This window comes from Ochotona curzoniae, unplaced genomic scaffold, assembly GCF_017591425.1.
Source record: "Ochotona curzoniae isolate NIBS_2020 unplaced genomic scaffold, NIBS_Ocur_1.0 scaffold_1037, whole genome shotgun sequence".
Taxonomy (NCBI): domain Eukaryota; kingdom Metazoa; phylum Chordata; class Mammalia; order Lagomorpha; family Ochotonidae; genus Ochotona; species Ochotona curzoniae.
Window position 1 is genome coordinate 22302872 of NW_024467083.1, and position 24212 is coordinate 22327083.

Here is a 24212-nt window from a genome sequence, read left to right on the forward strand (position 1 = left end):
ATCAAGCCATATAGGACTGTTCATAATTCTACTTAGTACAGGTTATAACTCAACTTACAAATTTTTGGAAATCAAAGATAGCTACAGAGCTACGGATGGCATGTATAACCATTAACTAGTTTTCTTTCAGCTGAGCCCATATTCATCCTTCAAGACCTATCAGTTAAAAGGCCTACAGACCACATCAGAGTACTTGGGTTAAATATTTGGCTCCAGGTCCTCCAGCCAGCTTCCTAACAGGGATCCTGGAAGACATCAATAATGGGTCAAGTACCTGGGTTCCTGACATACATACAGCTGAGAGAGCTGGATTAAGTTCCTAATTTTTAGCTGCAGCCCTGACTCAGCCTGAATGAGGTGGAAATCAGCAAATGGGAGTGATCTCTTGCCATCTCTCTAATTTATTACTTAAAAAAGAATCCCCTACAGGGGCTGGCATGCTTTCGAATGGGCTAATCCTCTGTGGCCTCCATAACGACACCATTTTGTGTCCAGGATGCTCCACCTCTGATCTAGCTCCCTACATATGGCCAGTGAAAGCAGTGTAAGATGACCAAAGTCCTTCGGCCCCAATATCCGTGGGGGAGACCTAGAAGAATCTCCTGTCTCTCATCTTTGGACCAACCCAGTTCTAGCCATGGCAGCCACTTAGAAGGTGAACCAATGGATGGAAGATCTCTCTTCCCTTTTCTCTAATTCTGACTTTCAAGTAAAATCTTAACAACAAAAAAATAACCTCTACATCCTCTACAATGCAATACTTTTCAATCAACCCAAATCAAGTGAAAGCTATCTGTCACCATTCCCCATGTAGGTTGCAATGTTTGGAGTTGCTTTAATCATACATTCATTACAAATCTCACGTCAATGACATAGGAGAGTCAATAAAACAAATGCGATTTTTGGTGACCTCATGCAAATTTTGGTAGTAAAATTTTCATTTAAAAATTACAATTTGAAAAATTCCTCATCATTATTCAAATTTTAGGAATGTGCTAATTTTCATTATTTTACAAAATGTTATAATTGGGTTAAAACCAAAAAATTCTACAATTGACTATCTGCATTGTGAAGTATAGGATAAGGAAAATTCATCTAAAAACACACAAAAAAGTGAATACAACAGGAGATAGGTACTTCAGAGTTCTGAACAGTATAGAGAATATATGTATTTTACATATGTATGTATATATGTAAGTTAGCTTCAGACTAACAACAGTACTTGAACAAAAATAATGAAAAGAATCAGTAAAAACATGTTATTGTGATGGTTAATTTTAATGTGATTTCTTGGCTAGCATATGGTACTCCACTGTTCAGCCAAAGTATCAGTCTAGATGTTGAGATGAAAACATTTTTTAGGTATTATTAACATCGAAATCAGTAAACTTTTATTTGTTTTTTTTGAAGAACTCCAATTAATATAGATATTGAGAAACACTTTTTTCATAGGGCATTAAAGAAATGAGGCAATACTCATCTGCTTTACCTGATGATCCTGGAGATAGAGCAGAGGGTCCTGGGGAGGGATTCATGGTGCTTGTAGGCTGTGGGGGTAGGTGGCTGCCTGAGATGTATCTACTTAGTAGATTATCTAAACTACTTGAGCCAGCATCTTCCAACTGGAGAAAAAGACAAATTAATTTTATTAAAGTACTTAATCTTATTAGTGTCACCACTTAGAATTTACCAATAAGCCAGCAAATCACTTAAACTCAGTTTATCTGTTGTTTCTTTAGGCTTTCTGAAGCCAGCATAATATAAAATTTATGAGAGTTAAACCATACCAATTGGTCAAGGCAGTTTCTTATAAACCACTAAATCTTGTTGAATTCTACTACGAAAATAGCTTTGACATACTAGGACACTTATGCCTCTTCTCAACTCTGCTACCACACCCTATTTTCAGTAGTACTCTCTTTTAACCCCCTCCTTATATTTTAACACCCACAATCCTGCCAGAATTGCTAATGTAGACAGAAACAGCATCATGCCAAAACCCAACTTTAAAGCGCTAAGAACAAGAAGTTATTTTTAAATATTTGTTGATTACTAATTTTCATCTACCTAAAGTAAAGAGAGAAGGGAAAGATCCATTGAATCATTCCCCAAACGTCCCAACAGTCAGTACTGGCCAGGCAAAAGCTAGGAGCCAGGAACTCCACCTAGGTCTCTCAGAGGGGTGGCAAGTGGTCCTACGCTCAGGAAGTATTAGCAGGAAGCTGGACCAGAAGCAAAGTTGCGAACTAGAACCATCACTCTGATATGGGATAGAGGCATCTCCAGCAGTGGCTTAACTCACCGTGCCACATTTGTTCCTCCAGGAAGTCCTTAAAGCCCAAAGAAAGTTCTTAACCTGACATGTAACCCCCCTTATTATATATTAAAAAGGGTAGGGATGGAATTTGAAACCTTCTCATTCCAGTTAGAGAATCTGGCACTGTAATTTTGTACAGATTATAAAATTAAGTATCAGTCTATATATAATATCCCACCTGTATATTAGAACTGTGATGAATAGCAAAATATTTAATATACATATATATATATAGTTTAAATATGAAAATTACCTTAAATTTTACATTATTCTATTCGCAATGACTGCAATGAATAGGGCTGGGCCAGGCCTCAGCCAGGAACGTGGAAGTCTATCTGTCTCTCACATGGGTGATAGAGGCCAAGCACTTGGAGTGATCTGCTGCTGCTTTCCCAGATAAATTAGCAGGGAGCTGGTAAACCGGAACAGCCAGGACTCTATAAACAAAACCCACATGGGATGCCAGTGTTACAGGTGGCAGCTTAACTCTCAGTGATGCCCTAATCCTTCTTGCTTATTGGTCTACTTGTACCCATATTTGCTTCATTTCAATCGTCTCCCCAGAATACTTCTTTTGCAAACCTATTTCTGGATCAAGACAGAAAACTGAACAAAGGCATTTATTACATTGTCCATTTTCCTAAGATTTTCATAGCTATAAAACAAAAAGGAGGATCTGTCTCTCCATCATTCTTATCTTACAAATACATAAAATCATCAATAAAATAAAAACAGGGGTTAGCAATGTGGCATAGCACATTAAACTGCTGCCTGTGACACCAGCATCCCATATCAGTGTTTCAGTTCTAAGTCCTGTACCTGTTACTGTACTTGATCCAGTACCTGTTAATACATCTGGAAAGCAACACAACATGGCCCAAGTACGTGGACCCTTGCCACCTATGTGAGGGACTCAGTTCCAGGCTCCTAGCTTCAGTCTAACACAGCCCTAACTACTATAGTTATCTTGGGAGTAAACCTGCAACGGATGATTTTTCTTTTTAATTGTATTTTGACAATCTTTACATAGTTAATTAGGGTAAAAAGGTTCAAGGGCTACAGGAAAGTGGGTAAGACTATTATTTTTTCCATATTGTTACCTTCATGTTTAAAGTGGGGTATTAAGGGAGAAGGCCCACCCAATTTCCCACCCTCCCCAGGTCCCGGATGTAGAGCATGCTCTGAGGTTCTTGCTCAAGTGGTTTGATATTTCAACAGTTATGAATCGCTGCCAATCTTGCCACTCCAAGCACGATGAGGTAGTTGAAGAATCCACTGGTTGACATAGTCCATCATACAGTCTCTGCTTGCCCTGTATTTCGCTGCCAACATATAGCTGAGATGGTTGATTGACCTGTTCTGTCTTCTCTCGTTTCTTGGTTAGGGTTCTGAGTCCAATAGTTTGATTGGGGAGATCTCCAAAGAAACTTTGTCTGAGGTGTTCTCAAACCAGATTCTTGTATGTACTCAGCTGGTGGTTGCAATTACTGGGTTGGTTCTGTTTTCACTCCCGACTTCCACTGGAACCAATGGGTGTTGCAGTCCAGCCTAGTTCTGCCCAGCACATGCTCGGCCCTTGCATAAACCAGTGGGAGCTGCAGCCAAGTTGGAGCGACCTGCAATAACCCCCACCAGGCCCACCCCCTACCCTGGTTTGCCAGTATGTGTAGCAGTAATCCAGTCTGTCCCACACCCCATTCCACCCCAGCCGCTGTCCTAGTTTTATGCCCTCCCGTGGAAGTGGTAACCTAAGAGGGAGAAGCCCACTATTTCCCTCCCAGATTATGCACTCTCCAGATAGTTCAGTGGTTTGACTTGGCAGAACTAGCCCCCAGTGCCAGCTTCTGCCAGCTGATGCTGTGGCTAAGGCCAAACAACCCTCACCCACTCTAATTTTGTTTGCACCAGTAGGAAAAATCAGCCCAGCCTGGCTTTTCCCTGATCTAGTCCACATAAGGTGTATAGGTGTTGTAGCCCTGTGTAGTCTTGTCTGCCCCATCCCAGCCCACACTCTCCAGCGGGAGTAGCTGTCCAGCAAAGGAACCACCCCTTATTCCCCTGCTGGCTCTGCCCCCTTGTTCTCACGCATGCTGGTTGGGCACTGCGGTCACTTCCGGTACAGTCAACCTCACCTTGGCATTCAGTATTGTGCACTAGTCTTTGTTGCGACCGAACCTGGCTCATAGCACACTGTTCTGGTGCTTGGATTTGCCAGTGGATGACATGGACAGATTCAACCTGGTCTTCCCCCAACCCCTGCCAATTGTATGCCAGTGGGTAACTTTCCATGGCCTGTTCTGGGCTGTTTCCTATCATGTTTCTTGCACTTACCTGCCGGGTCTGTGTCCTGCCAGAGGAGTTGCCCAGGCTCCTCCATCACAACCTCTCCCAATGCCAGCAATCATGCTTACCAGTGTGTCCACAAGCCAGCCCTACTCAGTCCACCTCCTGTCATAGCAGGAACAGTGGCTTTTCCTGACTGGCCTTCAATCCAAACTGGTTCTTGCTGTTGGATGTTTCAGCCCAGCCATGGTGTGTTCATACCCACATATGGCTCACACATGGCTCAGTAGAGTTTGAGACCTCCTGCAACGGATGATATTCTCATTCTCTCTCTCTACTGACACTCTTTCAAATAAATATATAAGTATTAAAAAAAATCCCAAAGCTGAAGAGATGAAAACCTAAAGGTGAGATAACTTACAGGTTTGTTGGGAGAAAAAAAAAATCAGTAAGATTGTGCTTTTCTACCCTCAGGTGACAGTTGATAGCCAAGGGTTCACTTTTAGGAGCACGCCTCATTGCCACTGTAGGGAGTGAAAATGGAGGCTCCTAAGAAGCCCATAGGTAGAAGTGTGACTGCATTTCACCTAAACATATTGGAGTGGGAAATGACTCAAAACAGACACAAAATAACACCCACACTTTTTACACACTATCTGTATTTTATCTTTTTTCTATTTTTAAAAAAAGATGTTTCATTTTATTTGAAAGAGTTGCACAAAAAAAGACACACACAGAGATAAAGAGAATCGTCCATCTGCTAATTCACTCCTCCAATGGCTGCAACAACAGGAATTGAGCTAGTCTAGAAACAGGATCCAGGAGCTTCCTCTGAGTCTCCCACATGGGTACAAGAGCCCAGGACTGTGGCAATTTTCCACTGCTTTCCCAGGCCTGAAACAGGAGCTAGACTGGAAGTAGAACAGCCAGGAAACGAACTGGATACCTTATGGGATGCTGACTTACAGGTAGAGGATTAATCTATCTTACCACAGTGCTGGCTCCAAAGACAGGCTGCAATTTTAATAGCTAGACAGAGAAACTTAAGGCTAGAACAGTAGGAAAGTCAGGAAGCAGCAAACAAAATCTGTGAATAAAAGAGCTTCCTTGACACCATGATAGCTTTCACTAGACACAGAGAAAGAATCATCACAGATAAAGTTAAAAATCTAAGTGGAAAAAAATAATTCATTTGGGGCCAGCACAACACCTCAACTGACTAATCCATCACCTGCAAAGACTTGGGACCCTGCATCCATGTGGCAGACCTAAAGGAGGCTCTTGGCTCCTGGCTTCAAACTGGCTTAGCTCTGACCACTGTGGACACTTGGGGAATGAACCAGTAGATGGAAGAACTTTCTCTGTCTCTTCCTCTGTGTAAATTTGCCTTTTTAATAAAAAATAAATCTTTTTAAAAATCTACTGATAAATTCATTAAGTCAGAAGTTTTTGAGTAACACCCCCTCTCCCCCAAAACCCAGATTAAGTCCTACTTAAAGAATTTCTATGACATAAGAGGAAAAATATCTCATAGAAAAATGTGCAAAGTTGGGGAGAACATTTGGCCCAAGAGTTAAGATCTGGACGGAGATGCCTCCAGCTGCTATAAAAAGTCCCGGCTCTGCTTCCATTCCAGCTTTCTGCTAGTGTGTACCCAGAAAAGCAGCATGATATTGCTCAAGAGCCTGAATTACTGTTACCCATGGGGAAGGCTAAGTTCTGGGCTCTCAACTTTGGCCTTGCCCAGCTCTTCTGTTGTGAAAATTTGGGAAGTGAACCAAAAGATGGAAAATTTCTGAGTATCTCAATGACTAATGGATATAAGAAACAACCATATAAACCATCAAAATGAAATCAGCAATAATGTCACTTTTACCTATCACCCTGGAAAAAGGAAGAAAAAAGAATAACTAATTTAATGCTGGTTACACAGTGCAGAAATGGGCACCTTCAAATACAAAAGCTGCTACATAAATTTTACACCAATTCTATAACCATCTAAAATATAAAAGTATGATCACTTATGAACCAGTAATCATACATCTGCCAAGTTAAGAAATATGAGGAGACTTCAAAATCTCCACAAAAAATGTGCCTTTGGGGGCCATCACTGTGGCACACTGGAGAAAGCCACCATCATATGGGTGCTGGTTTGAGACCCAGCTGCTTCACTTCCTATCTGGCTTTCTGCTAATGTACCTGGGAAGGTAGCGGAGGATAATCTAAGTGTCTGGGTCCCTGTCACCCTCAGGAGACCTGGGAGGGGCTTCTGAGTTCCTGACGTTGGACATTTGGGAAGCACACCGGTAGATGGAAGGTATCTCCCTCTGTTTCTCCTTCTCTACCTCTGCTTTCCAAAGTGAATGAATGAGTCAATTGATGAAATGATCAACTATCTTAGACAATCAGCATTATCATTAATCCCACTTTCCTACAAACTTTCTAAAGTATTCTTGTATTTCTAAAAATATTTAGAATTTTATGCTATGTCTCAATGTAGCTTTTAAAATAAGGTGTGATATATAATAAACTACACATACCCAAAACAAACACACCGTCCTGTACGTTTTTAAGACAGCAAAAAACTCAGAAGCCAAAACCGAAAATAGTAAACAGGTGCTAGTTTGGCAAAGTAGTTAAGCAGTCTCTTAGAATATCCACATCCCATATCAAAGTACCTGGGAGTTTCCACTTAGCTCTCAATTCCAGCTTCCTGCTAACAGGCACCCTGTGAGACAGTGAGTGATGTCTCATGAGCAAGAACCCTTCACCCACACTGGGAGATTTTGATCTGAATTTTAGGTTTCTGGTTTCTGCTTATTGCAGCTCTGGCTATCAAAGGCATGTTAATCAGCAGATAGAAGATAATCATTCTCTCTGCCTTTCAACTTAGTAAGACACATGTAATCCATTAAAAAATGCAAAACAGATCACATCTACCATCCTCAGGGTTACTTATGACCCTTCCTACAACTTGTCTGAAAATAATAGTTACCTGCTTTCCATCATTTTAGCTTTTCTCTTGAGTTTTACATAAATGGGATTATATATTGTGTATTTTTTTCATCCACTTTTTACCTTAATTTTATTTTTATGGGAAAGTCAGATATCTATAGAGGAGGAGGAGAGAAAAACTAGATCTTCTGTCTGCTGATTCACTCTCAAAGTGACTGCAACAGCTAGAGCTGAGCCAATCCAAAGCCAGGAGCCCAGAGCTTCATCCAGGTCCCCCATACAGGTGCAGGGTCCCAAGGCTTTGGTCTGTCCTTGACTGCTTTCCCAGGCCATAAGCATGGAGCTGGATGGGAAGTGAGGCAGCCAGGATTAGAACCAGTGCCCATGTGGGATCCTGGTGTGTGCAGGGTGAGGACTTTAGCTGCTAGGTTATCGTGCTGGGACCCAACCATTTTCTTTAAGTTGACATAATTATTTGGAGGTTTATGCTGGCTATTGAATCAGGTTCACTCTTTTATTGATTTAATTACTATACATTGGATATACAAAAAAGTTCAAAATGCTCATGGAAAAACAGAATTAAAGAGTACTGCTTACTTATTCTCAACTTTATGAATATCCCTTGTATGACCTGTCCTTTTACCCATAGGTGGAAAACTGGGTTGATTTCTAGTTTTTAACTTATTACAAATAAAGGGGCTATGAACATCCATGTGTAAAGATTTATTTCCTATTATATTTGGAAAATAGAGAAATAGAATGGCTAACATTATGACAGACATACTGCTTTTTAAAAAACATATTTATTTTTATTGGAAAGGTGATCAGATAAACAGAGAAGAAGAGGCCTAGAGAATGATCCACCCATTGGGTCACTCCTCATGTGGTTGCAATGCCTGGAGCTGAGCCAAACTGAAGCCAGGAGCTTCTTTCGGGTTTCCCAAGTGGAGGCAGGGAACCAAGAGCTTGGGCCATCCTTTACAGCTTTCCCAGGCCACCAGCAGGGAGCTGGATGGGAAGTGGAGCAGATGAGAGAACAGGTGCCCATACAGGATCCCAGAGCTTGTGAGTGAGGATTTAGCCACTGTGCCATCGCGCTGGGTCCCAGCAAAATCTTCAATGTATTACTATTTCATTCCTATCAGCAGTTTGAAATGCCCCCAACCTATATGGGAGCTTGGCTATTCTACCTGCACTCCTGTATAGGTTGGGGGCATCCCAAAATGCATTCATAGAAAATGACAGCTATAGTGCTTGGGTCCCTGCCACTATGTGGAAGACCCAGCTGATGTTCTGGGCTTGTTTCTGCTTGGCCCAGCTGTGGATGCTGCAGGCATTCTGGGAGTAAACTGGTGCACAGATCTCTTTTCCCCTTTCCTCTTCTCTTTCAAGTAAGAATGTCAGTCAACATTTACAAAAATAGACACATCGACAAGGTCACACACCAAAGATCCCATCTCACTATACCTCACAAAACCTTTCAAAATTGGTTACTGCTGAGCTTAAGATATCACCTAAAATCCTTTTTGCAATTTAAAGAGGTCCTATGTTATCTGGTTTCCATTCTTCTTTAAAGACTTATTTCATGCCTTACTTCCTCTTCCTCTTTTTTCTTTCCTAACTGGCCATTTTGATGTTCTTCAAAAGTGCTTAGGTCCTTAGACCTTAAGGACTTTGAAATTCTGTTTTGTTAACCTAATAAAATTTACTGCAGATACTTCCCTAGTTGCTAACTACAACTCAACTTTCAGGTTCCAGGGCAGCTGTAAAAACCCAGTAGATTTGTCTTTTACTTTCCTCTCTTAATGGAACAACACACTTTGAATACACTTTGGTACAAAATTTATGACTATCTCAAATGATCCTGATAGTGAACCCTGTGATACCAGGTCCTAATATTTCTTAAGATATGAAGTCAAAATGCTCAACACATTTGTTCAAGAAATGGCCCTAATATTCTCATTCAGCTTAATTTCTTGGTCTTCCCTCCAGAAATTTACTTCATAATAATGAGTTAGTGTCAAAAGGTGAAAGAAAATAAACAACAACTAACATTTAAACAATCCTCACCTTAAAAGCACCAGGATCCCATATGGGTGCCAGTTCCGATCCCAGCATTCCCGCTTCCCATGCAGCTCCCTGCTTGTGGCCTGGGAAAGCAGCTGAGGATGGCCCAAGGCCTTGGGACCCTGTACCCACGTGAGAGAAGTTTCTGGTTCCTGGCTTTGGACTGGCTCAGCTCCAGCCATTGCGGTCACTTGGGGAGTGAACCATCAGATGGAAGATCCTCTCTGTCTCTCCTTCTGTCTATATATCTCATTTTCCAATAAAAATAAAAAAATAAATAAGTCAGCAGTTTTGAAAATGCAGAGGAAATTCCTGCACTGCATAAAAAAATCTTTAAAAAGCCACCACATACCAGAAAGATGTTACATTAAAAAGCAATATGTGCCATTCTGTCTACCACTGTAGAGTTGCTAGGTATCTACAAGCAGTAGGGCTGGTCATAGTAGAGTAAGCAGTCCCCAAAAGTGTTCAATTTCTGTTGCACACGTCAAAAAATGCAGGGTGATGCTGAACTTAAGGGTCTGGATACACAGTCTCGTCATGCAATATGTCTAGGTGAACCAAAAATCTAAGATGTTCTGCCATTACTACGAAGCTCAAAGTCTGATGAACCCACAGTGAGAGGATTATCACTGAAACGAAATTGTTCTTAAGCCAGAAAAGGAGGTGGCACACACAAAAAAATAAACTTCAGAAAAAAACTGAACAAAAATATGTAACTTGAGGATAAATTCAGCCTAATAAATGCAAATTATAAAAAAGAAGAATCACAAAATCTGACATCAAATATTATCTCCTGCAGTATACCCAACTGGTTGGGATTTTACACTACTTCCTCATGTCTTGATACTTTATAAATAAGACTCCTTTTACCTAGAGTATCTGTCTTCACTAACCCTCACTGCCTAACATTCTTCCACCTATCCTTTAACTTCCAAGTTTAGGAACATGTGTGATGCCTGTTTGGGATATCCACACCTTTTACCACAGTCCTAACACTGAATCTCACTTTGCTTCTAATCCAGCTTCTGGCTAACACACTGGGAGGCAGCCCATAGTAACTCAAGTACCCACATGGGAGACTTTAGGTGAAATTCCTAGCTCCTAGTTTCCCCTGGTCAGGTATTGGCTGTTGTGAGGATTTGGGTAATGAATCAGCAGACAGAAGTTTACTCCTTCTCTGTGTCACTCTGCTTTCCTGTGCCAGTGGCATCATCTACATGGGTGCTGGGTCAGGTCTAGATGCTCTACCTCTGATCCAACTTCTTGTTAACGGCCAGGGAAACACTGTAGAAGATGGCCCAAGTGTTTGAGTCCTGTCACTCATATGTGAGACCTGGATGAAGCTCCTGGCTTTGTCCAATGGCCACTGCAGCCAACTGAGAGTGGATGAAGATCTTTCTGTCTCTCCTTTTAATTTTTTTTTTTTCTTTTAAAGTAAAAGGGAGGAGGGTTAAGGAGAGAATTCACAATGAAAAGCAATTTTCTTTGTGTGTGTATATTTTATTTATTTTATTATTCCATGATACAGTTCCATAAGCTCTGGAATTTCCATCCCCTCCCAAATCCCCTAAAAAGTAATTTTCAAAAAGGTTTTTAGTTACAGAACAACCTTTAAGACTATTAAATATTAAGTAAATGAATGTAATGAACTTCAGCCACAGAAAGAGTCAAGAGTCCTACTGTCTCAGCAGTTGCATTGCTCTTTGTTCCAATGGCAACCTCTAACTCCCAGGTAACTCATACAATAAGTAAGTTGATTTAGTAAAGCCCTCCCAGGCTTTATTCACATTTAAAAACAAATGTTTTTATTCAAATGAATCTGCAAGACTTCAGAAGTCACCCAAGACATATTTCTTCAAGAAAATGTCACAATGAGAAAGAGACAGATGCCTAAGGCCCCTCATGTTCCATCTACTCCTCTTTATCACTATCCCTCCATTCATTACATCTCTCCATAGGACCTGATAACTATCTAGACAGCCCTACCCCACCCTTGTTCACTCCATCTATTTGACCATCTATCTGACCATACTTTGGTCCTGGATCTCCTCCAACTGCAAATTCATTCCAGCAGTAGATCCTCTCATATCCTGTCAGGTGGCAGGGAGTATGGGGTATAGAGGGAAGAACTACTCTATTAGGAAGGCTGACATTAACTCATTATCAGACTTAAAAACTTATAATTTGCTTTACATAAAACATTTACTATTCATATTTGCTATAAATATACAACATAAATTTCGTATAATTCAAAAATATTAATGAATGCTACTTTTAGCGTAGTAACTCAAACATTTGTACTTTATTCTTCTGAAATTTCAAAGAAATGCTTGTCCTAGATAAAATAAAAAACAAAACAAACAAAAAGCCCCTGAAAATAGAATAAATTTCCTAATTAACATAAGGCTTTAAATGCCTCATATAATATAAACACAAACCTGTATGGGTGGAATATCTGGCAGCGATGGAAGGTTTTCTGGATTGGTAACTGAGGGGATTAACTCTATTGCTGTAACAGATGGACTGGTAGGACCTCGGTTTGCATTGGCCATAGTTGCTGTAGTAGGGCTTGTAGGGTTGATTGTGGTATTGTGTACCGATACGACAGGAAAGGGTCCAGCATGTCCTGGGTTTGAATGCTGTTAAAAGAAAAGGTAAACATCATTTGTTTTAATGGACAGGATACCTAAATACGAACAATACTTTTACAACGGCTTTTAGAATACTTACGAGGTTTTGATACCTGTGGCTCAAGAACAAAGAAATGATCCCTCTCATAATCATGCAGAAGAATACATCAAACTTGGCTACTTTATCTCTTTAGTCAGTAGTAGCTATGGAAAACCAGACTTGCCAATCAGCCTGATGATATACTATTTCATAACAAGGAGATTTAGAAGCCTCCAAGATTTTAAAGTGGAAGCCAAGAAATCGCTGTTACATTTATATTCTTCCTGCAAGGAGTTTTTCCTAGCAAAAATAACTGTATCATGTGCTTGACATCGTTTTTAAAAATTACAATTTAGAGAAAGGAAATACACCAGTTCCCAACTCTAAAACATATATGCCTAACTGAGTAATTCAGAAACTGAGATAATTCATTGTGAGGGCTGTTAGAAGGATCATTTAAGGTAACACAGGTGAAAATCCGTGAAAAATAAATCATGCAAATATAATCAGTTGAAATATTCAAAAACTAGAAGCACTAACAGTGATCTCTTTAGCAGCAACCCTAAAGTCTAAGAAAAATGCCGTGAGACTGTCTGATTCTGTAGCTCTGACATACTTCAAGATGGTGTACCTGGCCGTCATAATGTTTGAACACAGGTATGTGTGAGTATGTAAACTATTTAATGAAATTAATATATAAATATATAACATGAGTGAGAAAACAAAGAGGCTCCATCTGTCAAAAAATGTATAACTAAAAATAACTTTGCTTTCAAACACTCATTATTTTTAAAACATTGATAAATCTTATCATTGCTGCAAATTTAAGAAATTTTTTATTAAAATATATTTTATTTTTCAGCATTACAACAGGCTGATCTATACCGATATAACTCTACAGAGGAAGTAGGAATAAAACCCTAGGAGAAAAAATTATAAAATATCACATTTTGAAAGAGCTTACAGTGATATTTGAGATTCTAGATTCTACAGGTGAGCAATCTTTTCTCTGCCAAGGATCATTTGGATCTTTATAACATTGTTCATAGATCACACAAAATAATTACCTTAAAATTTAGCTGCCACAGACTTAAGGAATTTCAAGCTCTGCCTGTCATGGTTGCCCTGGCAGGACCAGACCAAATTATTTTTATTGACTTAATACAACCCATGGACCTATGTTTGCATTCCTGGTAAAAGTATGATGTAAAATTTTCTACTTCATAATGCAAATATTTACAATGTGCTTTTTAAGGTATGACTTTTGTGGGTCCAGCACAGTAGACTAGCGTGGCAGCTAAAGTCCTCACCTTGAATGTGCTGGGATTGCATATGGGCACCTGCGCTAATCCTGGCGACCCCACTTTCTATCCAGCTTTCTGCTTGTGGTCTGGGAAAGCAACGGAGGACAGTCCAAGGCCTTGTGACTCTACACCTGCATGGGAGACTTGGAAGAGGTTCCTGGCTACTTATTGGCTTAGCTCTAGCCATTACGGCCGCTGGGGAATGAATCAACAGATGGAAGATCTTTATCCCTGTCTCTCCTCCTCTCTGTATATCTGACTTTCCAATAAAAATCTTATTAAAAAAGAATTACTACTGGAATTTTCCAGTTAATATTTTCAGAATGTGGTTGAGCACAGGCAATTAAAACTATGGCAAGTGAAGATATGAATTTTGTGACTATTTCCACTAATAATAGAAAATTTAAATGGAAATCTTCAAATGTGGAGAAGTCCATATGTTTCAGATTTCTAGAAGTACTTGGGTCAAATACTGAAAGACCAGTACTCTAGGACAGTGTTTGTCCAGCTGCAATGATACAGACTAACTTCAGAAATGCAGTAAAAACTAATGTGTTAGATTCCAACATGGCTGAATAGAGAAAATATATGCAAATTTTGATCAAGGAGAGAAAACAGAAAAAAAGCAGAGGAAGTGGAGACCCAGGAGAGAGTCAGAAGTTTGCAAATGCAAAGAGGAGGAAGCCTTGGAGCAGCATGAAGAGCACAAAGCTGCAGTGGCGAGCAGGGAAACACTAGTGACACCCAAGCTGAAGGCTGCAGGAGATGCCAGCTGCTAAGAGCAAGGTGAGAGCCAATCGCAGCAGTCCATACTGCTGCTGACAGGGTCTGAAGACAGAGTCGGGCCTGGAGCCTTAATGGGAGGCAGAATACCAATGAAAGAAAAAACATTTTTTTCCTCCCATTGCCTACAATGGCACTGGGGTATCAGCAGTGAGAAAGTGCCATTTTAATGTCAATAGAGACTGCGGAGGCTCTCACTTAAGTGAATAAGGGGATTGCATTAGTGGGATAGATCCATGGTTCCCACTAACTTTGAGTCTAGCCTGGAGGGCTGGCAAAAGGCTGGAAACCCATTTACGATTATAAGATGCTCCAATCTCCAACCCCACCACAGGTTTCAGGACTCAAAAGCCCATCACTCCCACTAGAGAGCATGAATTGGGACGGGGGCAGACCAGGCTGGGTGGGGTTTCAATACTTGTTGGCCTCATGTGGGCTGGATCAGGGGAAAGCCAGGCTGGGCTGACTGTTCCTACTGATGCATGCATAAATCAGAGTGGGTGTGGGTTGGCTGGGCTTTGCCGCAGCATCAGCTGGCAGATGCTGGCACTGGGGGCTAATTCTGTCAAGTTAAACTATAGAACCACTTGGAGAATTCAAGGTCCAGGAGAAGGAGTGGGCCCAGTAGGAAAAGAGTGGGTACCTTCCCCCTGGGTTGCCAATCTGACTGGTGAGCATGAGAACCAGGACTGTGGCAGGCATGATTAGACAGCAGGTGGCACCTGCTGGCAGATGTGTGGGCTAGATAGTGGGGCTGGTCGGGTTAAACTAGCCTTCAATGCCCACTGACATGTATGAGAGCTTCATAGGATGTGGGACAGACTGGACCAGCCTGCTGTACATACTGGCAAGCATGGGAACCAGCGAGGGGATGGCCCTGATGGGGGTTAATGTGGGTTGCTCTGACTAGGCTGTAGCTCCCACTGGTGTATGCAAAGGCTGAGTGAGCAGGATCGGGCTGGTCTGCAATACCCATTGGTTTGTGTAAAAGATAGGGCCAGGGACGGAGCTAACCCAAAAAACTGTAACCACCAGCATGTGCTTAAGCTCTGGGGTGACAGAATGTGATGGACCCTGTATTGGCAAGCACACACAAGAATGAGGTCTGGGATCACCTCAGATGAAGTTTCTACGGGAATCCCCCGAACTGAATCACTGGACTCAGACACCCAAACCATGGAGAGAATAATAGCAGGTTTCATGGTCTGACCATGGAGTGCATGGGTCAGAGCTGGGCCTCCTCAGTGGCTTAGACAGATCAGTGGACAGCATATCCAAGTGCACATGGAAGATATGGCAGTACACTGGAGTCTGTGGAGGACACCTGGTACCATAATAGAGGACGGAGGATAGAACAAATCGATCGACTCTCCTGGCCAAGTGTTGGCAGTGAATAACTGGGCAAACGGAGGCTCTCAGGTAGACTACGTTAATCAGTGAATTCTGAAGGGATTTCATCGTGCTTGAAGTGGCAATAATTCAGAACTGTTGAATTATTGAAACCTCATGAAGTGTCCTGGAGCATGCCCCACATCGGGGACCCTGGAGTGGTGTCGAGTGGCTGTCTTCCATCCCAGCATGCAGAGCTGTTTGGGATGCTGAGTGTGGCATTGCTCCTTGTCTTCCCCTCCCCCCAGATATAGGAAAGTAAAAAAGAGAATGTGGAAATGGTGATCTCACTCACCTTCCTGTAGCCCTTGACTCTAATCATCCTATTCAACTATGTAAAAATCATCAAAAATAAAACTAATCAATAATTAATAATAATAATAAAAAAGATATTCTATGCTCTCATGCTTATGGAAAGGAAAAACGAGCAGGTATAGCCATCCTGTATCAGACAAAACAGATGTTAACACACACACAACACACACACAGTTCGACAAGAAAAAAGAGTATTATATTATGATTAAGAGAACAATTAAAAATGTGACTACAGCAAATGTGTATGATCTGATGCCAGGGAACTTGGCTATTTATAACAGATGTTAATGGATCTAAAAATAGACACAGACTTCAGTACAATAAAATTGGACACTTCAACAACCCCCTTTATCCAATACTCAGAACAACCAGACAGAAAATCAAAAAAGAAGCAACAGAATTAAACTATTCTATAGACCAAATTGCTGTCTACATAACATTTCATCCTACATCTAGCTATAGAATGAACAAGTCTTTTCATTAGAGCAAACAGCCACCAAAACAAAACAAAACAAAACAAAAAAAAACCTTAAGCTTGGGCTGGTGTTGTGGGTACAGGATGTTATATCTCTGCTTGCAATGCCAATATCCCATATGCATACCAGTTTAAGTCCCAATTGCTCCACTTCTGATTGAGCTCCCTGGTAATGACCTGGGAAAAGCATCAGCAAATGGTCTGTGTTTGGGTCCTGCACCCACGTGGAAGACCCAAAAAAAGCTCTTGGCCACTGCTTCAGCCTAGCCCAGACTCAGCTGCTATGCCCATTAGGGGAGTGAACCAGTGGATGGAGGATTCTCTCAGTCTCTCCCACTAACTCTATGTTTCAAAAACAATAATAATAATAGTTATTATTGGGGCCTGATGGCGTGGCCTAGCAGCTAAAGTCCTCGCCTTGAACGCGCCAGGATCCCATATGGGCATCAGTCCTAATCCCAGCAGCTCCACTTCACATCCAGCTCCCTGCCTGTGGCCTGGGAAAGCAGGTGAGGATGGCCCAAAGCTTTGAGACACTGCACCCGTGTAGGATACTAGGGATACCTGGCTTCAGATCAGCATAGTACCGGCTGTTGTACTCACTTGGGGAGTGAATCATCGGATGGAAGATCTTCCTCTCTGTCTCTCCTCCTCTCTGTATATCTGACTTTCCAATAAATCAATCTTTAGAAAAAAAAATAATTATTATTATTACTAATGGACAGGGGACTGTGCTTGCTGATTCTATATGTTAGGAGATATATAATGGAAATATAGTAGAGACTGATATGTTCAGATACGAAGACAAAGTGCTACATCTCTATGCATACAGACCAGAGACAGACTCCCAGTGAAAGAACTGAAACTATCCTAACAGTAAGATGATGGACTCCCTTCTACATTGTTGAGAAACACTTTAACAACAATGCAATGGACCTGTGACTGTTCATGAAGGACATCCATTGTAAAACTAGAGGGGAAATCAATGTGGAGAAGGGGGACCTTGGGGAAGGGGAAGGGCAACCCCAGAGCCTATGGGACTATATCATAAAACAAATATGTTTAAAAATTTAAAATAATAATAATAATAAAAACCTTAAGCAAATTGGGTACAGAAGGAACAATTCAACACAATCAGGGCAATATGCGACACCACAACTAGTATAATACATGGGGAAAAGTTTGGAGCATTTTTACTAAGATCTGTAACTAGACAAGGATGCCTACTTTCACCAGTGCTATCAATACAGGTCAGGAAGTTTAAACCAGAGCCATTAGATACGAGAAATAAATCAAAGGTATACAAATTTGGAGAGGAAGGAAATAAAATTATCCCTGTGTGCAGATGACACTTATATTGCGGAACCAAAATTCTCTACTAAAGAGGTTACTGGAATTTATAAGAGTCTGGTAAAGTTGCAGAATACAGATTCAATACACAAAAATCAATATCTTTTGTATACACAGATAATTCCATGACTGAGAAAGAACTCATCAGATCATCCCATCCAGTTTCTACCCAAAAAGCTAAACACCTTGGAATAAATTTAATAAAGGTGAAAGATCTCTAGTGAGAATTACAAACCATAAAAGAAACACATATAAGAAGACACTGAAAAAAAGAACAAGAAATTTCCCATGTTTGAGGATTAGAAGAATTTATACCATCAAAGTGTCCATACTACTAGGTCTCAGACCTAGAAAAAGAAAAAAAAATCCTAAAATGTATACAGAAATAAGAGACCATAAATAGCTAAAGCAATCTTAAACGACAAAAAAAAAAAAAAAAGCTGGAGGTATCACAGTACCAGACTTTAAAACATTCTACAGGGCAACTGTAATTAAAATACTTTGTACTTGCACAAAAACATACATTTTATTAAATAAATGGAACTGACCCAAACCACAGAAATTAATCCAGGAATCTACAACCAAGTAGTCTTTGCCAAACAAGCTGAAATCAATCCCTGGTAAAAAGGGCAGTCTCTTCAGTAAATGGCAATGCTAAATTGGATATGTATTTGCAGAGGTATGAAACAAAATCCTTAGCTTATCGGCTTATAGAAAAATCAATCCAAAATGGATCAACAATCTAAACCTACAACCTAATGCTATCAAATTAGTAGAGGAAAACATTGAGGAACTTCTGTAAGACACTGTTGTTCAGAACCCAGATGCACAGGCAATCAAAGCAAACATAGATAGATGGTATTACATCAAGCTTAGAAAGTTCTACTCTGCAAAGGAAGCAGTCAACAAAGGGAAGTAACAGAGTTAGAGAAAATGCATATAAACTATGCCAACTAATAAAGGATTAATATCCAGGATCTATAAAGAACTTAAAAGACTCAACAACAACAAAACAATCTGGTAAAGAAAGAAAATAAACAGGCTATGTTTTTAAAGAAATATAAACAGTCAACAGATACATGAAAAAATGTTCAGGGCCATTAGCCACCAGGGAATTGCAAATAGAAACCACAATCAGGCGTTACCTCACCCAGATACAAAAGGTACCCTAAAACAACTGCTGGTGGAAATGTAAACTAGTTTAACCAATATGAAAGAAAGCATGGAGACTCCTCAGAAATCTTAAAATACATTTACCATGTGATCTAGCCACACGATTCCTGGAAACTTACCTAGACAAAATAAAATCAGCATATGAGAGTCATTTGTAGCCCCAGGTTTATTGCAGCTCAATTCACAATAGCTAAAACATGGAATCAATCCAGATGTCAGTGAACTGATCACTGAATAAAGAAAATGTATGGAGTACTACTTGGCCATAAAAAGAATGAAATTCTTTTACAACAAAATGGATGTAACTAGAAAGCATTATGCTCAGTGAAATATGTCATTTTCAAAGTCAGAGAACATGCTTCCCCTCCATACGTTGCAGCTAATACACAATGTAATAACTTTTACAGGAATGAAATTATCTCCTTGGGAGATGACTTTTAGCTTTTAGCCCTTGCTTTGCTCCAGTAGAAATGTGGTCTTCCTAATTTATAGTTGTTGAATGTTTACGACTGGTGGTAAATTGAACCTGTGAATATAGGGTGAATTAAAACTGTGTCTTTGCCAAAATCGATATAAAGAGAGAGTTTGGGGGATAGGCTGGGGAGGGTAGAAATATTCTTGCAACTGTTATCTATGGAACATATAAATCTATTCACTTTATGTCAATAAAAATAAGTTTTAAAAACAAAGGAAAAACTTATGTATTATTTAGCATTTCCCTACTGGGAATTGTGATTCAGTCATTATGGCCAGAGTTCCCCATTTCACCCAAACAGAATAGGAATTTAAATTGCTTTTAAAGCCTATTTTCAGAAACACCACTGTAAAAGCCAAAAAATGAACTCCCTTATTTTATAACCAGAAAAGCTATGTTAAAACTGCCTTATTATATAATCACATCTACCTTACAAATATAAACTACTGTTCCGGCAAAGAGTATCAAACATGTCTACCAAAAAAGTTTATTTTTCAAGATTAAGTCTATCTACACCCTAAAAAAAGAAAAACCCAATATACTTGGAGAGAGAAAAAACAACAACAACAAAAAAACATTAGCCAGCTCCACTACCTGCAACTTTTTGTCAATTAATTAGGATCAAAAGCCCATATTAAAAGAAAAGTATTGAGAAACCAATATTCAGATCTTGATTTTTATCATTATCTCTTGTGACTACAGCTAAATCATAAGCACTTTGAATTATTCACTTCAACAAACTGAACGATTTGAACTGCATCAGGGATTTTTAATATATAAACATGAGCAGTTTAAAGAGATCAAAGAAGCTCTTAAAACCGAATACAAAACTTCACCTGTATGATTTTTCTTCAATAAAAGGATATAGAGCATTAATCAAATTCTCAAACATATCAAAGACTAACCTCCACTAACCGATTTTTTTTTAAATGGTGTCTTTTAGATTTAAAATTGTGTGATTCTTACAAATGTAACTCTAGGCATACTTGTCTTTGGAGGTGTGGCTGCATCAGGGAATACTGAGGGCTGCTGTGCCTGGGGATTCCTGGAATTCTGGCAGCATTCTGAGCCAGTCTCATCTGATGGGCCTGAAAAGCTCCACAGTTCATGTTGCTTCTTTGCATTGTTTGCACACTGATCAGTCTTGGTGGCTATAAGAAACAGAAATCGCAATTCACATAACAATTTTCCAAATAAAGCTATTACAAAATATTATGGTAAAACTTTAAGTTAGTCAAGACAGAAGGGTATAAAATGCATTAAGTAGCAAGGTGAGTCATTCTTCTCATTTCTAGCCTCAAGTCAAGACTAGCAATTTAACTAGTGTTTGTGTATCATTTCCAAATTTTCCTATTATCCTCTCTCAAGGATATTTATGGATATAGGCTTATATTTAAAGCATTATCATCATATCCCATCTTCAGCAATGTATGTCAATGTGATGGAGCAAGCTAGCCAAGGGAATTGGAATGATTTGAATAAATGCATGAAGAACCAGATCAGTTTGGGACAAAAACAAAGCGGGGTTCTTTGACCACAGCATACATGAAACAAAAAGAATGTGGTGTTGAGGGATAAGAACTTCTAGAGCAGTTAGTGAATTAATTTTGTTTCTCATAAATCATCTACTTATTAACTTTATTCAAATCTCCTTCATATCACAACAGAGCAAATATTTAAACTCTGACCTTTAAATCCTGTTCTGAAAGGTATAATTCATCTGTCTAGGACAAAGTGTAGTTCTGAGATCACCTTCACTTGCCAGTGATACAGCACCATTATACTGACCTGCTGTTGTAACATCTGAGGGGCTGCTTGTCGAGGATGCTGCTGTGTTGTTGTTGTTGTAGTAGGTACAGGTGCTGGTGGTTGCTGCATCCTCATTTGTTGCAACTGCTGATGTTTCTGTGCATATACTTGTTGTTGCATGTGCTGGAGTCGAAGCTGTGCTAAGTTAATCTGTCCAGGGGTTTTACTAATGTGGTTCGTCCCTGGAGGAACTTGCCCAACTACAACATTAGGAGTATAACCAGGAGCTGGCTTACTTTCTATTACAAGATTACCTGAAGGATTTTAAAAAGAAAATTTGCACATTACCAACTAATTCAATTACTTTGCAGAGTGATCAGACCACCAGCTTTTTGCTTCCTCTGACAACTATCAGCATCTCAAAGATTCCAGAGGCACAACATGGATAGGAATTATGCTTAAATATAGTGTCATCAGAAACCTAACATAGTCAAAAGTCAAAAAATGATTTCATTATCTAGAATAATATTTTCTCATGTTTGTGTTCAACTAATTTGTTTGAAAGGTAGAGATATAAACAGAGAACTTTAATCCAATGATTCACTTCCCAAATGGCCCTATCAGGAAAGGTTTGGCCAGGTAATAGCCAGGAACGTGGAAGTCCATCCGAGTCTCCCACGTAACTGGCAGGAGCAGAAATACTTGGGCCATTTTCTGCTGCTTTCCCAGACACATTAGCCAAATTGGAAGTGAAGCAGTTGGGAACTGAACCAATATTCGTTCAGGATGATAGTGTCACAGGCAACAGCTCAACTTGCTATACAACAAGCCCAGACCCTGCTCTCATTCTATATGTACAGAGATGTATAGAAAATTAAGAACTCAAAGAAATAGTACAGGCTACTCATCTACTTGGTCTTGCATTCTCCCAAGAAGAGTTTAAGATACTAATACTAGTCTCCCAATACTGTCTTCAACTGCCTTTGAAATATCAAAATGTACAGGGCAGAGTAACACACTGCTACAAAACTGTCTTCTGTGGAAATACTGTATATCTTTAAAAACAATTCATGTTCTTAAAAGCAACAGTTTTTCTTGCTTTTCACAGAGCCATACCTTTCTAAGTAGAGCATAAATTTCAAATTAACAGACAGCTATAAAATTTGGCAAGTATTTCCTATAATGGGCCAGACAGTTAACTATGTTATTCTTGGCAGGCCATGTGAAATTTGTCAAACAGCCTTCCTTTGGTTTTTTGCATTGGTACAATGCTTGAAAATGTAAAAGTCATTCTAAACAGCGATACCACAGAAAAACAATTTGATATTGGCCTTGACTATAGCAAAATCTGAGTGTCTATTTTCAGCAGATTATTTTTATTTTTTTCTTTAAACAAAGGACCATCCAGTTCAGTTTTTGCAGTTCTCACTGTTTAGAATTTAACATATTGCAAAAGTGACTTAATCCAGACAATTCTTGCAGGGAGGTTTTTTTTGTTGTTGTTGTTGTTATTATTATTTTACCTTAAATTGAGTTCTCTGTATCTTTTACCAATGGCTTTTGGGTCTAGATCTTGGAGTGACAAAAGCATAGCCCTCTCTTTCATGTGAAAACTACATTCATTCTAATATCCCTGGAGACATGACTATCACACATGCCAGCTTTCTGAAAATCTTCTTTCTGTATGTAACTGGTATAAACTAAGAAATTCTTCAAAGAATTAAGAAATAGTTGTTTTTATGTAAGAAATAGTCCATAAAAATGGTACTTAAAAGACAAGGTAGAGTTATAAATGATACATATTAAAAAACACCACATAAATATACGATGATGCAGTAACAAAAGCAAGTCATAGCTAAAGTGAGATTCCCAAGAACAGCACAATTTTCCAAGTATACATTTTAAATTTTTTTTAATCTAAATTTTATCTTAAATATTTTTTCCCAATTCAGTGTTTCAAGTTACACTCATTAAGACTTATTACTTCTCACCTAAATTAACTACATTCTTTGCCCAGAAGGTAGGATCACAATGGAAACGTATCGCTCCATTAGCAGCGGGGACAGGATCACATCGCGCTTTTAAAATATGACGCAACTGGAAAGTAATCTTAAAGGAAAAAAGCCACATTAGTTTAAAAAATTAAATCCCAAAAATGCAGACATTGAAAAAGGCTTATACAAATAATCTTGAAAAAAATTCCTAGAAACTGTACTTTAAAAGAACTACAACATGTTTTTCAACAAAATAAACTCATACTAATTAGTTACAACATGTTAGACTCCATCTTGAGGCACAAAAAGAACCAAGACATCAGCTTGAAAGTAGCCACTATTTGAGCAATTTGAAATCTGCTAAAATGGAACCAAGAAAAAGCATCAAACGTATACTTAAGTACCCTAAAAGTCTATGGCGACCATGTTCTAAAAGTTGGCAGTTTAGAACGGTAACTTCTTATAAGCACAGGCAAGACAATTAACCACAGAAAGAACAGCCAATACCACAGACATTTCCATTAGTTCAGCTTTCAAAACTGACTGAAAATTAAAGCAGACTCTATGGCATGGGTACCAGAACTATTATCCCCTGATCAGTTACACACAAAGGCAGGGCTTTCAAATTAATTTTTAAGTAAGGGGGATCAAGATCCTAATGCATTTCTTTTAAGATTTTTAACAAAATCTGAAACAAGGTTTTACTAGCACCTGGTCTTAAAACATCATTAAAATGGTATTCACTCTTTTTCAGTTAATAACACAAAAAAAGACTGTACTAACAGGAATAAATTCCCAGCAGCTCAGATCTTCAGGGAATGCCTGGTGTCATCACTTATTTATAAAAATGTGTCTTGAGCTTGATGGAGCTTATGCTGAAAAAGTTTGTATTCTATCATTTAATTCCACA

The 24212-nt window shown here is 39.4% G+C and overlaps 1 protein-coding gene across 4 annotated transcripts in view; it reads right to left on the reverse strand.

Moving 5' to 3' along the window:
* Positions 1–24212, reverse strand: part of TRIM33 (tripartite motif containing 33) — a 114162-nt gene that overhangs the window by 16109 nt on the left and 73841 nt on the right. For all 4 annotated transcript variants that reach the window (XR_005885737.1, XM_040998915.1, XM_040998914.1 and 1 more), the window contains 5 exons: positions 23300–23417; positions 21348–21622; positions 20546–20710; positions 12064–12264; positions 1490–1622 (listed from right to left, as the gene is read on the reverse strand). Coding sequence is in view for 3 of the 4 variants with exons in the window: in XM_040998915.1 (XP_040854849.1) it covers positions 1490–1622; positions 12064–12264; positions 20546–20710; positions 21348–21622; positions 23300–23417 (892 nt within the window). In the remaining variant the exon portion in view is untranslated. The remainder of the gene's footprint in view (positions 1–1489; positions 1623–12063; positions 12265–20545; positions 20711–21347; positions 21623–23299; positions 23418–24212) is intronic.